Source organism: Pan troglodytes, chromosome X (genome assembly GCF_028858775.2).
Source record: "Pan troglodytes isolate AG18354 chromosome X, NHGRI_mPanTro3-v2.0_pri, whole genome shotgun sequence".
Taxonomy (NCBI): Eukaryota; Metazoa; Chordata; class Mammalia; order Primates; family Hominidae; genus Pan; species Pan troglodytes.
In genome coordinates, this window is record NC_072421.2 from 112,206,526 (window position 1) to 112,222,772 (window position 16,247).

At 34.4% G+C, this 16,247-nt stretch overlaps 1 protein-coding gene across 3 annotated transcripts in view; it reads left to right on the forward strand.

Moving 5' to 3' along the window:
* Window positions 1-16,247, forward strand: part of HTR2C (5-hydroxytryptamine receptor 2C) — a 325,108-nt gene that overhangs the window by 143,634 nt on the left and 165,227 nt on the right. For all 3 annotated transcript variants that reach the window (XM_009439546.4, XM_009439547.3, NM_001033932.2), the window contains 1 exon segment: window positions 3,483-3,796. In XM_009439546.4, coding sequence (XP_009437821.2) covers window positions 3,483-3,796 — 314 coding nt within the window.

Below are 16,247 nucleotides of genomic sequence, written 5' to 3' on the forward strand. Positions count from 1 at the left end.
TGAGTGTCATTGTTGTGATGATAGTTTCAAGTATGGAAGAGTCCAAGAGAACTAGAGCAGAGAACTGGGAAAGAAAAGAGTGAAGGACAGTGATAAAGAAGGGAAAAGAAGAGTTGGGTATGGGAAAATGAAAGGACAAGTATTCCTGCTCCATGAGCCTGTGCCAACTTAGTATATAGCCATTGGCCCATATACCAAAGTGTAGGACTGCCATAAAGGGCACCAAATTATTCTGCTATGAAATTAATTAAAGAATTCATATACAATTGTTTTAAATTCTATTGAGAGAAACAAGGGAGAATTCCTGTCTTCTAACAATGTCCTAGGTCATAGAAAAACTCAGTAGATTTTAAATATATTCAACTTTTTAAATTAAATTATCATTTTGTTTATATACTAAGAATGTAAAGTTATGTTTTCATTAAAACTTTAGTAGCAATGAGTAAATTATATGCATTTCAGAGAGAAATTATGACTTTTGTGTACATATTTTATGAGATTCCTATGAGCTTAAAAACAATTAGGATAAACTTTAAGAGCAAGACCTAAATTACTCCTCTTTTGTAAAAGGACTTTATAATTTCACTGAGCATGTTAAGTATTACAAATTAGATTTAATTATAATACAGCCAATTCTTCATTACAAAACTGAAGAATAAAGGATTAAACTTTAATAAAAATCATAAAATCTTGTCTATAAGTAGTGCTCAATAAAAATTTATTAAACTGAATTTAATTGAAACCAGGAAAGTGAAGTAAATACTTTATCAAGATTTATCCTAACACCATTACCTTATTTTGTAATTCACAACAGATATGTTTACATCTGACAAGACTCCTTCCTTCAATAATTCAGTATTTGTCTCACAGATTCTTTTATTAAAAAAAAAATTTCTGACCAGTAGGGATAGGCTAGATAACTACTTGAAACAGTCCAAACTCAAAGATACTCAAATTATAAAATTCATAATTTGACATAATTTTCTTCGTATATGTTTTTGTTATGTATAATTTGTCCTGTACTCCTCTACCATTTTTAGAGACGTGTGAAGGAATTTCGATGTTTTCACAATTTACTTAGAACATTTGAGGCAGACTGCATATTCCCCTAGGACCTTATTCTATAGGTTTAAGGATAAATGTATTTGTCATTCTGCAATCAACAACTGAAGACGCAGTTTAGTATTTGAGATAAATTCTTGTGGGACTACTTGAGATGATCATCAGCTAATTTAAAACAACATTGTTTTTTAAAATGCCAGCAGGACAAGTTTTTTATCAGCTAGGCCAGAAAGGACTCTGGAAAATGTACTGGATTTAAGATTACTTTTTTGAGTCTAGTTCTTCACACATAGACATTGTCTCAAAATAAAATCGAGACTTAAATTATCCTGGCAAATTTTGAAATACATGAGTTGGGATATAGCAAACATAAAATACTTTTGTTTAACTACAAAGCAGACAGAAGGTACCTCCAGCATTTACTGAGGGCCTCTTATGACACAGGTATTAAAGTTTGACATATATCATTTAATTTTCACAACAACCATATGATGGAGATTGTTCTTGTACAGATGAAGTTGATGTTCTGATAGGTTAAGTGACTGGTGAAAAATTACTGAAGTCAGATAGCCAGGACATTGGCCACATGCCACATTCAATAAATACAGTGACAGGGTAATCAAAGCTGAGAGCGAATAACTTGCTTCTGTTTATTTGGTCCTTTATTTCACTAATTTTCACTCATATTAATCAGAGATTAATTATGATATAGATTTTGGAATCCTGTATTATTTTCGCCTATTTTTTATGTTTTGGGAAAATAATACACTTGGAAGAATTTACTGATTACTTCTCATCATTTGATAAGAATTACGATTTCTCTGATAATGGTAGTCAGCAATGAGTCCATTAAATCACACATATATTATCCCTGCCTGGAGATACTATCTTCAGTTCAAAGAACAGGTGACTGGGATAGTGACATAAAAATACATAATATGGAGAACACATAGACTCTGAATGTTATGTCATGTGTTCCATCTCCTTAATTTCAGAAAGAATCATCCTTCAACTATCTTGCATAGAAAATTATGTAGCATATATTGTGCGACCAGAGGCAATTTTCTCCTCTATAAATAATATCAAGGTTGAACAACCACTACATATAGGAAATGTATCCTCATGTTGCTGTTTAACATTAATTAAATAACTATTACTACACGTGGAATAAACATAAATCAGTCATTCACAGGTAATATTTCTTAGTTTTAAGCAGGAAATATTGAACATGCTTGGCTGTCTTGTCTATTTTATGAAGGAAAAAATGTGTAGCTTTATTAGACATTTTAGGAGCTTACACTTTGAGAGAATACTTATGTCCATAACTTGAATAAATCTCATGTCGCCATAGGGGGATATTAATTTAGAATGTGCAAATGACAACCACATCCAGGTGGCAATAGCCTGCCACCTGGCCTGAAATTCCTACTGGTAGAATCTACCAAAGGACCATCATGAGAAATGTACATTTCTAATGTACTTAAATGACTTAAGAGATTTAGTTCCAGTGCATGAAAAGTAACAAATCCGTAGGCATTAATCATCACCACAAATCATTATCTAGCCTAGAACAAGGCCCACAAAATATAAGACAAGACAGAAATGTGGAGAGTGGCAGGTAGAAGGAAAGTTTATAGCACAAAACGTTAAGAAACAATTGAACCAGCATAATGGCACTTTGCAAATGTGAGAAGGTAGAAAAACTTCTGAAAAGAAATGAAAGGGTATTCTTGTCAAAACCCACTGTACCTCTTCCAGACGCTTGCCGGAATTTGGTCTGATGGCAACTTAATTCCTTCTTAGCCTTGGATCAATAGAATGCAACTTCCAGTTTCCTTGTTAGGGTCATGGATGCTTTAAGAAAATCCCCCTTCATTCTGTTATCAGCTGTCTCAGAACATATCTAAAGGAATCAGTATTTTAAAAATATAAAGAATAGACTATTAACAGCAAATCAAGCAGTATTGTGGTTTCAGATCGCAGTAAAAGTTTAAAACATAGACTTTGAAATCAGTGGGACCTGAGTATGGACCCTGGCCCCGCCACTTACGGGCTGTTTAGGCTTGAAAAAGTTACTTACCCTTTCTGAACTTTACTCAGTCTTCTCATCTACATGATGGATATAAATTAGAACTGACATCATGAGGTTGTTTAATAAGATCAAATGAGATTATACATATATGTTTCAGCAAACTAAGTGCCTAACTCATAATAATCACTCAATAAAAGTTGGTGATTTTTGGAGAGAAAGAAGAAATACTGAGATTAATTAAGAGAGTAGAAATAATGATGATGACAATGATGCTGATGATGATAATGATGACAATGATCCATGAGGAAGCAGTTGTTTTGCATGAGCAACATATTGTGTATAAGTAATATAATATGTACCTGATTGTTTTTTTTTTCTTAATTTTCAGTGTGCACCTAATTGGCCTATTGGTTTGGCAATGCGATATTTCTGTGAGCCCAGTAGCAGCTATAGTAACTGACATTTTCAATACCTCCGATGGTGGACGCTTCAAATTCCCAGATGGGGTACAAAACTGGCCAGCACTTTCAATCGTCGTCATAATAATCATGACAATAGGTGGCAACATCCTTGTGATCATGGCAGTAAGCATGGAAAAGAAACTGCACAATGCCACCAATTACTTCTTAATGTCCCTAGCCATTGCTGATATGCTAGTGGGACTACTTGTCATGCCCCTGTCTCTCCTGGCAATCCTTTATGGTAAGTACAATTTTATTCACTTTTCAATCTCGTATAATGTCATAAATTTGTGTCATAGTAAACACTCATAAAGTTAATTATTGTACTTGTAACATTTGGAAAAAGAAAAAAGCAAATCGTGTGACAGAAGGAGTTGGATGTATGTATCATATTTATTAAACAAATCAGTAACAGTCTTCCAAAAGCAAAACATACATTTTATATATATTAAAATCATACATAGATGCTCTCTTGCTTAGTGTCTTTGTAAACAATGAATGAACAGTTAGTTGCCTTACAATGTACTGAATGAGACAGTAACAGAAACATCTTTCAACTCCTGTGTTCTGGGCAGTACACATACCTACTACCATCTCTGATACAAAGAAGGAAAAACCGGCTCATCCTCTTTAATAAATATATTTTAAGAAATCCTTTTTAAAGCTGCCAAACTAAGTGGTTGACACAAAACAGGCACTCAATAATAGCTATTCTTCTTGTTCATGGAGTCTATAATTTGTGTTATTACAAAGAGATAAGAGATAGCAAAATTAATTACTAAGTATATAAGTGTAAGTTCATATCATCACTTTAAAAATTCAGGCATTGAAAGTTTCAATATACTGATTTTAAAGAGGTTTTTAATTTTTCTTTTGATTTTCTTCCATCCCTTCATTCTGTTCATTTTAACCTAAGGTTTTGTTTCTAGCTAATATTTATGATGAACAATCAAATAGTTTATACAACTCTACAAAGTATCTTTACTAGGAAGTTGGAGAGCCCAGTTTGAATTTAATTGCTAATATGCTTATCTCACAAAGGAGTAAAATAGACTTCCAGTTGCCTGGAGTGTATAATGGAATTAGACTAGAAGAAATAATATTGAAAGTGTATCTAGTTGTCGAATCCTAAAATAAAATAAATGCATCTGGAAAATAATCTCTCATGTAATGTAAAAATTAAGTAGCCTGTTCTATACCTATGGCAACAGTAGATTATCTTAATAGGCATTTTATAAAGTGTTCTCAGAATATATGCTTTTCTTATTCTTCATCGAGTTTCAATGATGCGTTAGCCTTAAAGCACCAGTATTTTATCTGCTCAGTGGGCATTTTACCACTCTATTGCTCCAAAATTAAGAAAAGATTACTGGAATGAAGTGAAACTATGATTTAGAAGGTATACTGTGTTCTGTGGTGTCTGTTTCACCAGCTTCTCCCTTTAAAAAAATGTGAGTGGCCAAATAATGATATTAGCATAAATCCAAGTCTCTTAACATATCTATTCCCCTGCCCAAATAAACAAAGAACAATATAAAAAACAAATAAAACTGCACAATACCACCATTAAGTATGGAGAACACTCAAATTTCAAATTACCTGTAAGTAGGAAAACAAATGGGAAATAACATTGAACTATCTATTAGACTTCTACCCCATGCTGTTGCGTAGAAGAAGAGTAGTCCAGGAAAGATAGCATGAAATAAACTAGAGGAAAGCTATTAGGAAGCCTAAGATTGATCTAAAACCACCACAGGTGGCCGGGCGCGGTTACTCACGCCTGTAATCCTAGCACTTTGGGAGGCCCAGGCTGGCGGATCACTTGAGGTCAGGAGCTTGAAACCAGCCTGGCCAACAGGGTGAAACCCAGTCTCTGCTGAAAATACAAAAAAATTAGCCGGGCGTGGTGGTGGGCGCCTGTAATCCCAACTACTTGGGAGGCTGAGGCAGGAGAATTGCTTGAACCTGGGAGGCAGAGGTTGCAGCAACTCGAGATCACAACACTGCACTCTAGCTTGGGCGACAGAGCAATACTCCATAAAAAAATTAAAAAAAAAATCACCACAAGCAAGTAAGTCTACCCCAAGTATGAAAATACTGAAAAGTTTCTCTAGAAGGTCAGCCTTCAGATAAGGTACTGAAAAGTATGCATAAGACTCAAGAAAGCAGCCTTGGAAAATTAACTCTTTGGAGGTGGAAAAAGGCAAAAAAGGAAGCAAGAGGTGACTTGAAAAAAAAAAGCACAGTGAAAGGAAAAAGAAGCAAGAGGGGGAAATTTATCATCTTACAGTACAGAAAATGTCAAAATATTAGGACCCATCACCCCTCCCTCTACTGTCTCCCACTGTCCCCCAAAGGCCCTCCAGTAAAGAAACCATACTTTGATACACAAAGAAAAGAGGATGCTCTTGAGCTTGGAATTTTGGAAGCTACCTACAAACTGTCAGTCATGTTCATAGAAATTCTGAGATGCAACCAATCTTCATCTATACCAAGCTACTATAGAAAAAAATCAGAATATGAGAATAGAAAGAAGGCATTTGATGAACATTCCCTCCAATAAAGAATGATCAAGCAGAAGAATATGCTAGCAAAACACTTCAAAAAAACTCTGCAAACAAGCATGGTAAGGTATTAAAAAATGTACTTTGAAGTAGTAATCTAATAACTAAGAATAGAAATGGTCAAAAAATAGGACAACATGAAGGAAAATTAACTGAATTCAGGACAAATAAAATAGAAGAAAAATACATCATATCAGGAATGAACATAAAAAGCACCCAACGAAGAATTGATTCACATGAAGCTTAATAAGGACTATAGAAGAAAAACAGTTTACCAAAGAGAATGAAGATGAGACGAAGAAAGAAGTAAAATACGTTAGAGTGTGGTTGAAATAGAATATCAGCAAAAATGATTAAATGTATGTATGAGAACCCTTGAAAAGGAACAAATAGGAAAACAGAGTTAATATTTAAAACTATAATCCAATAATGTCTTCCAGATATGAAAGAGAGTCTGACTCTACATATTGATAGGTTCAACCCAGTGCTAGAAAATTGACCTGAAACAATGAACTCTGAGATAAATCTGAGACACTGGATTTTTCAATATAAAGAAAAAATCCTCAGGGTTTCCAAAGCAAAAAGAGGGAAAAATTTACAAGAGCAAGAGCGTTAGACTGCCTTACATGTAAAAAAAAAAAAAAAAAAAAAGACAAAACAAAGCAATAGTGAAACAATACTATCAAAACACAACCATTTATAGGACATTCTTTGAAAGACAAATCTATACAGACAGAAAACAGATCAATAGTTTCAATGGCTGAAAGTGGGAAGATGACTTCAAAAAGGCATTTATTTTGTTATTATGAAACCGTTCTATATCTTGATTGTGGTGATGGTTATACAAATATATATATATAAATTTGAAGAGCTATAAATTCTAGTATGCAGTTTTAAAAAGGTGAATTTTACTCTATATAATAGATGCCATAAATTTAAAAATATTTTTAAATACACAAAATGGTTTGGAAATATGATTCTATGTCTAGACAAGTTGTCCATTAAGGCTATAAAAAGTTTAAGTCTTTTAAAATTCTGGGAATTACGTACTACAAGCCCTTTTAAAAAATAAAATAGTGGAGGTCAGGTGTGGTGGCTCATGCCTTTAATCTCAGCACTTTGGGAGGCCGAGGCGGGCGGATCACTTGTGGTCAAGAGTTCGAGACCAGCCTGGCCAACCGGATTTCTTTAGTAGAGACCCAGTATCTACTAAAAATACAAAAAAATTATCTGGGTATGGTGCTGCCTGCCCGTAATCTCAGTTCCTTGGGAGACTGAGGCAGGAGAATTGCTTGAACCCAGGAGGCGGAGGTTGTAGTTAGCCAAGATTGAGCCACTGCAGTCCAGCTTGGGCGACAGAGGGAGATTCCATCTCAAATAAAATAAAATAGAATAAAATAAAATTGCAAAATAAAGCAAAATAAAATAGTGGATGGGATTCATCTAACAAAGGGATGACTGGGAAAGTTTCATCAAAAAGACTGATGATAAACATTTAATATATTTAACTTTAGAGCTAAAATAAAAGAAATGGTATTTTAAGAGCAGAAAAATACCATGTCATATAATATATATTATGTTTTATCTGTTCTAACAATCTGGAAACAATGCAACCAAAAATTAGGAAGAGAAAGAGGAAGGGGAAGAGGAGAGTAGAATCATTTCGTTGATTCTTCTATAAACGAATGATAAGAATTAAATTATAACCACAAAAAACTGGCAAATCAGAAAGTAATAGAATTAATAAGAAAACATGGGTCTAGGGTCATTAAGCATGTTATAAGTATAAAGTCAACCACTAGAACAAAAATACACACCTTCTTAAACACCAAAGGAAATGTAATTAGTAGAAGAGCCAAAATCAGTCAAATAGAGGAAGAAACAGAAGAAAATAAGGCTGGGCGCGGTGGCTCACGCCTGTAATCAGCACTTTGGGAGGCCTAGGTGGGCAGATCACGAGGTCAGGAGATCCAGGCCATCCTGGTTAACATGGTGAAACACCGTCTCTACTAAAAATACAAAAAAAATAGCCAGGTGTGGTGGTGGGCACCTGTGGTCCCAGCTACTCGGGAGGTTGAGGCAGGAGAACGGTGTGAACCTGGGAGGCGGAACTTGCAGTGAGCCGAGATCGCGCCACTGCACTCCAGCCTGGGCGACAGAGCGAGACTCTATTTCAAAAAAAAAAAAAAAAAGAGAAAAGAAAACATAATGCACTTAACATTATATGATGATATAATATGACAGAGTTAAAATCAAACATATCAGTAAGTAATAATCATAAACTCGAATGAAGAAGCTATCACTCTATTAAACATAAAAGATTTTTAATTAGGCATATGAAGAAAGACCCAAGTATATTCCATATACAAGAGTAACCCTTACAACCCAGGGATTAGTAAGCGCTAAAAATAAAGGGGTAGGTGAAAGTATACCAAGCAAATGGTAACAATAAAGCAGAAATTGCGATCTTGATATCTGACAAAAGAAATTTGAAGTAAAAAAAATGGTAAGACTAAAAAAGAAAGATATTAATGATAAAAGAAAGCCACAATTAAAGACAAAGAAATGGCAGTTAAGAATATCTCTGCATCCAATAACACAGAAATGACTTTTATAAAGGAAAATCTAAAAACGGTGGAAGAATACATTTATGGGTGCATTCTAATATGGGAGATTTTAATATACTGTACTCAGTACAAGAAAGACTGGACCAAAAACAAGGAATATATATCTTATGAATGTATATTGAACTTTACACTCTTATCGTAGAAAGTATAGCTTCTTAAGTGCACATGAAGTACGCAAAATTTAATCATATATTAGGTCACAAGAAAAGGTTAAAGTAGAAATTTTATAAAAAGTTCTTTTTGATAACAATGTAATAATACTAGAAAGTACTAACAACAAAAGCTTTAATATCATCTTGGAACCATAAATTTTAAACAGCTCTTGGGTGAAAAGAAGAATGCAAACAGAAATTACCAAATTTATTTTAAAATATGATAGCATAAACACTGCTTTATCAAAATCTATAGGATACACATAAAGGAGTGAACAGAGGAACATTCACAATTCCAATTACATTTATTAGTAAAAAACCAAAGTATATGAATAAATTTCCATTAAATAGTCTTGAAAAAGGACCAAAAAAGAGAACAAAAGAAAGCACAAAGCAGAAAAAAAAAATAATAAAGATAAGAGCAGTAATTGACTGGGTAGAGAACAGTAGAGAATAAAAGGACAGTATACCTAATCAAGAAATTAAACTCCTGGCTTTTTTTTTCTTTTCTTTTCTTTTCTTTTTTTTTTTTTTTTGAGATGGGGTCTCGCTCTGTCACCCAGGCTGGAGTGCAGTGGTACGATCTCGGCTCACTGCAACTTTCACCTCCTGGGTTCGAGTGATTCTCCCACGTCAGCCTCCTGCGTAGCTGGGATTACACCCGTGCACCGCCACACCCGGCTAATTTTTTATGTTTTTGGTAGAGACGGGGTTTCACCATGTTGGCCAGGCCACTCCTGACCTCAAGTGATCCACCCGCCTCAGTCTCCCAAAGTGCTGTGATTACAGGAGTGAGCCAGTGTGCCAGGGCACTCCTGACTTTTTAAAAGATTTTCACAAAATAGAAAATTGCTAGCTAGTTTTAACAAGGAAAAAGGAATAGAGCATAAATATATCAAATATAATATGAGAGGGCATATAATCATAGAAAAAAATAAATTTTGTAAATCACAAGATTACCTTGTAGATTTACATGCAAATCAATGGAAAACATAAAAAATAAATAATTTATCAGAGGAATCCAGGTTAACAAAATTGACCCCATGAGATATAAAAGGAAACAGACCAATTTCAGTAGAAGAAATAGTTATCAAGGAAACTTGCACAAAAATCCCTCCGGACTCAAATAGTTTCACTGGGCTCTTCTAGTTATAATGCTTCAAAAATTGTTTCAGAGCATTGAAAACAAAGTGAAACTTCCTAAGGTTTATATGAAGTGAGAATAACTTTGATACATAAACCAGGTAAAGACAGTATGAAGAAAGGATGCTATAGACCAATGTCACTTATGACTATTAATGCAAAAATACTTTATAAAATCTTAGCACACAGAATCCAATGTCATGTGAATTGAAAAAACTCAAAGTTGTAGAAGCAGAGAGTAGAACAGTGTCTTCCAGAGGCTGGGGTGATATGGGGTGGGGAAGGGAGATAGGAATTGTTGTCAAAGAGTACAGTTTCAGTTAGACATGGTGAATAAATTCTGGAGATCTATTATTGTACAGTATAATGACAATGGTTAATAATATTGTATTGCATGCTTGAAATTGTTAACAGTAGGTCCTAAATGTTCCAGTCTCAAAAAAATGTATGTTAGGTGGTGGATATGTTAATTAGCTTGATCTAATCATTTCACAACGCATAGATATGTCAAAATATCACAATATACACCATAAATGTATACTAATTTTAATTGTCAATTATAACTTAAGAAAACTGAAATAAAAAAGAATCCAACTCCACATTAAAAAAGAATACACCACGACCAACTGGGTGGTCACACTATTATTACTATTCTAGTAACATTGTGTTACTAGTAACACAGGAACAGAAAACCAAACACCACATGTTCTCACTCATAAGTGGGAGTTGAACAATGAGAACACATGGACACAGGGAGGGGAACATCACACACCGGGGCCTGTTGGGGCGTAGAGGGGGCAATGGGAGGGAGAGCATTAAGACAAAACCTAATGCATGCAGGGCTTAAAACCTGGATGACGGGTTGATGGGTGCAGGAAACCACCACAGGACATGTATACCTATGTAACAAACCTGCACATTCTTCGCATGTATCCCAGAACTTAAAGTATAAAATATATGTATATATACACACACCATGACCAACTGGGTGGTCACACTATTATTCTAGTAACACTATGTTGGCTCAATATAGGGAAATATTTTCATAAAATATATTAACATATGACATTAACATTATTACTAATAAGCACATATTAAAAATTAAAGCTAATATATAATGAATACTGATAATTATAATATTAATACATTATTATATTTTATAACATTAACATAAAAATATTAATTTAAAAGTATATGATTTATCTCTAAAGATACTGAGTGAATAAACATTTGCCAAAATTTATAGCTTTTTTGATAAAAATCCCTCAAGAATATAGAAATTGGTATTACTTTTTTACTGTGATAAAATATAAATAACTTTGTCAGACAGCTGGCATCTTAGTTCATAGGAAAACAATAAAAGCACTTGTCCTAAGATCAGGAAAAATATGAGCATGCCTTATGTTTCCATTTCCACTTAACATTTTGCTGTAGATATTAGTCAATGCAGTTAGATAAGATAAATTAATTAGAGTTATAAAAACTGAACAAGTAAAACCATCTCTTTTTCCAGTGTATCTCACACTTCATAAGAAAATCAGGATAAAACTATTAAAAAATAAGATATTCAGTGAGATAGCAGGATGTATCATTAGCATGGAAAGGTCTATAGAATTAATATACCCAAATAACCAGTTGGAGAAACCTCCATTTAAAATAGCAAGGAAAAGAGAATACATTAAGGAGAAAATATGCAAAATCTATTGTTAGGAAAAATTAAAACACCCCTAAAAGACAAATGATTGATATCATTGGCATAACAACAATAATAATAATAACAATAATACATGGCAAAACACCAAAAGCAAACTTCAAAAACAAACTCATAGAAAATAGTTGCAAAATATATTGCAAAGGGCTAATATCTCTAATACATAAACAATTCTTTATAACTGAAGTAGAAATCCAGCACTCAATAGAAGAAATGAACTAAAGATGTGAGTAGGCAATTTGTGATTTTTAAAATATATTTTATAGGCCAGGTGCGGCAGCTCACACCTATAATCCCAGCACTTTGGGAGGCTGAGGCAGGTGGATCACTTGAGCCCAGGAGTTTGAGAACAGTCTGGGCAACATAGTGAAACCCCAGTCTCTCCAACAACAACAACAAAATTAGCCAAGGGTGGTGGCGGGCACCTGTAGTCTCAGCTACTTGGGAGGCTGAGATGGGAGGATGGCTTGAGCCCTGGAGGCTGAGGCTACAGTAAGCCATTTTCATGCCACTACACTCCAGCCTGGGTGACAGCCAAACCCTCTCTCTCTCTCTCAAAAATATATATTTTAAATATATATATAAACATGTGTGAATATTTGAATTATATATATACACATTTATATATATATATATATATGGTCCTTAAATACATGAAAATATGTTTAATCTCAATCATTAGAAGGAAAATGCAAAATAAATGACACCACAATACCATTTTTTAACCTATCAGATTGGCAAAATATGACAAGCTTGAATTGCACTGTGGCAAGGCTATGGGGACATCAGCACTCTCGTATATTGCTGGTGGGAATGTCAATTGCTACAAACCATTTTGGAGGAAAATCTGACAACACTGAAAAAAACTACATAAGTAATTATGTTTTAACTCAGAAAACTAACATCTAAAGTGTTCACTGGATGATAAACGTGTGATAATAGCAACATATATATGTGTGAGATTATTCATATAAGCATTATTTGTAATTGCAAAATATTCTAAACAATCTAAGTTCTATATATAGAGAGATTAATTAAATATATTACAGACTATCCACAAAATGGGATTTATTTTTTAAAATAAGGAATTTCTTTATTACCTGATATGGATTATAAACAGAATCCAAATAACTTAATTCTATTTGAAATTAATAACATAACCACACTGAAGTACAAAAAAATCTGACCCAAATAACTTTAATACACAATATTTGTACAATATACATTCTGTCTAAATATAAATAAACTCTAAATAGTAGGTTTGCTTTTTATTGGTGTTATGCAATAGTGATTGTATAACACCACCAGTATTGTTAGTGTACTCTGAGATTGTATAAGTGTGTAGGTATACCAAAGACAATAGAAGCCAGATTTCTCACTGTTGCATAAGGTAGTTAAAAATTCGAAAGGGGGAAGGAAATAATGAACTCTACATCATTGGACTAATATTCATGATATCCGTGTAAATTCATAGTGGTAGTAGGTGATAGTTAGCTAGCTAGCTAGCTAGAGAGATAACATAATATTTATATGTATACTTTGAATTATGTCCTAGTCTGTCCACTAAGAGGGCCTAGCAGCAGTGTCACATGTGTAGCAATGAGCGAAAACAGAAACAGAAACTCCTTGGGGAAATAGTCAATTTCAGGAATGGGACAGAAAAATTACAGCATGACATTGGGAGGGCCGGGCACGGTGGCTCATGCCTGTAATCCCAGCACTTTGGGAGGCTGAAGCAGGCAGATCACGAGGTCAGGAGATAGAGACCAGCCAGGCCAATATGGTGAAACCCCATCTCTATTAAAAATATAAAAATTAGCCGGGCGTGGTGACACGCGCCTGTAGTCCCAGCTACTCAGGAGACTCAGGCAGAATTGCTTGAACCCGAGAGGCGGAGGTTGCAGTGAGCCAAGAGCTGAGATCGCACCACTGCACTCCAGCCTGGGCGACAGAGCAAGACGACTCCGTCTAAAAAAAAAAAAAAAAAAAAATATATATATATATATATATATATATATATATATATATATATATATATGAGATTGGAACACCTTTTGAGCTGAAAAGTAAGGAAGTGAACATAGAATAATGGAAACATTAAAAAAAAAAAAAAAACCCACAGGAGCCAGCTTAACAGAGCCCCCACTGACCAAATGTGGGAACATTCAAACATTAAGTTTAAATAAGAGTTCTGATGCCAACAAAAATAGAGTAAGCCCACTAAAGACTATCTCTTCTTTTGTATTCAATCAATAACTCTGTAAAAAAATTCAAAAGCAACTACCTGAGGACTCAGAAAAATAAACAAAAACAGATTGAAAGGGAAATCAAAACTTAGAGAAGTAACCTATATGGGAATGAGGTTCCCTTTTTTTTCCCTCTCTTTTCTCTAGTAGCTTTGCCCCAGGGGCAGGACTCAGTCACTTAGCTGCATGGTGGTAGCCCAGGAGTGGCTTAAATCCTTATGGAAACCCAATCCTTCCAGCCAGAGTAACTGACAAAAGGAGTCTCTATGGTCTCCCTAATGTAGGGGAAATACAGTTTTCCCTCCCTTTTTTGTCTCCTGGCTTTGTCTGGAGAAGACTTTAGTCAGAGAGCTTTGGTAGTATGAGCACTAAAATTTTGAAGAAACCTTTTCTTTCTGGCCAGCAGACCAGAAAAAGAGGACTTTGTGGACCAGAAAGTATGAAAGGGAACCCCATAGAGTAAACAGCTGGTAAAAGGTTTTCTTAATTCTGCGTTTAAACCTGAAAAAGTGCCAGTCTTAATGCTGAGCTTTAAGTAAACAGGACAGACTTCAAGAAGCATAGAAAAGCTTTAGAAAATTTAATGTATTTAAACATCCATCCAAGTCAGAGACCATGCCCTGAATGACATGTGTGTGGGACAGACTCAAAGCAGCGTAGCCAAGGTTATGAAAACAAAATACATTGAATCCACTCACCACAGAGGCAAGACTGAACTCTTAAGTCTGAATTTAACTGGGTTTTCAATGCCTACTAAATCAAACAAGTAAACAAAATCAGCATTCTCAAGCAGATTTTAACAAGACCTAAAATCTACAAAATATAAAACTCAGAATATCCAGGATACAATTTAAAATTACTTGACATAAAATATATCCAGAAAAAAGACTAACAGATACCAACCTCAAATTACCAAGATGTTGCAACTGTCAGCCAAAGCTTCTAAAGCAGCTACTGTTATAATACTCTATGTAGTAATGAATAGAAATTAATGGAAATATGGATGTTCTCAAAGGAAAAATAAATTATTAAAAATTGGAAATTTTAGGACAGAAAAATACAATATCTAAATTTAAAAAATATATAGCATAGGCTTAGTAACAAAGTAGAGATGACAGAGGAAAGAGTCAATTTGAAGATGAATCGATAGAAATTATTCAAACCAAAGAATAGAAACACTGAGGAAAAATGAACAATGCCTCAAGAACCTGTGGGATTCAGCCAAATTACAGAAAATTTGTGCCATTAGAGTCCCAAAGGGAGAGGAGAAAAAGATGGGTTGGTGCAGAAAGAAAATTTGAACAAAAATGGGCAATGATTGCCCCAATTTGGTGAAAGAAAAATTTAGAGATTCAAGAAATTCAGCAAACCTCGAACAGGATAAACTCAAGGAAAACCATGCCCAGACACATTATAATCAAATTGCCAACAATGGCAATAAAAAGTAATGAACTATTGATACACATAATGACATGGAAGAATCCTAAAATAATTGAGTTAAAGAAGCCACACAGAAAGAGTACATACTACGTGTCCATTTATATAGAATTTTAGAAACTGCAAACTAATCTACAGTGGCAGAAAGAACAGCAGTGATTGCTGGGGACCATCATGAGTGGGGTGGTGCAGATGAAAAGGGTTATTAAATGGCAAGAAGAGAAGTTGAGGTGCAGTGGATATGTTGATTATCTAGATAGTAGTGATAATTTCACAAATATTATACATATATATGTCAAAACATCACATTGTACATTTTAAATATATATAGTTTATGTTTGTCAGTTGTATCCAGTAAAGCTGTTGTTAAAAATTGTAAGATGTAGCTAAAGTAGTGCTTACAGGAAGATTTATGGCATTAATTACTTATTTTAGAAAGTAAGGACAGTCTCAAATCAGTAATCTAAACCTCTACTCTTAGAAACTAGAAATGAAGAGCAAATTAAACCCAGTGCAAGCAGAAGAAAGAAAATAAGAAAGTTCAGAGCACAAATTATTAAGATTAAAAATAGGAGCACTGTAGAGGAAAACCAGTGTATTCCAAAGCTCATTCGTTGTTTTTTTTTTTTTTTTTTTTTTTTTTTTTTTTTTTTTTTTTTTTTGACGGAGTCTCGCTTTGTCGCCCAGGCTGGAGTGCAGTGGCTTGATCTCGGCTCACTGCAAGCTCTGCCTCCCAGGTTCACGCCATTCTTCTGCCTCAGCCTCCCGAGTAGTCGGGACTACAGGCGCCGGCCCCAATGCCCGGCTAATTT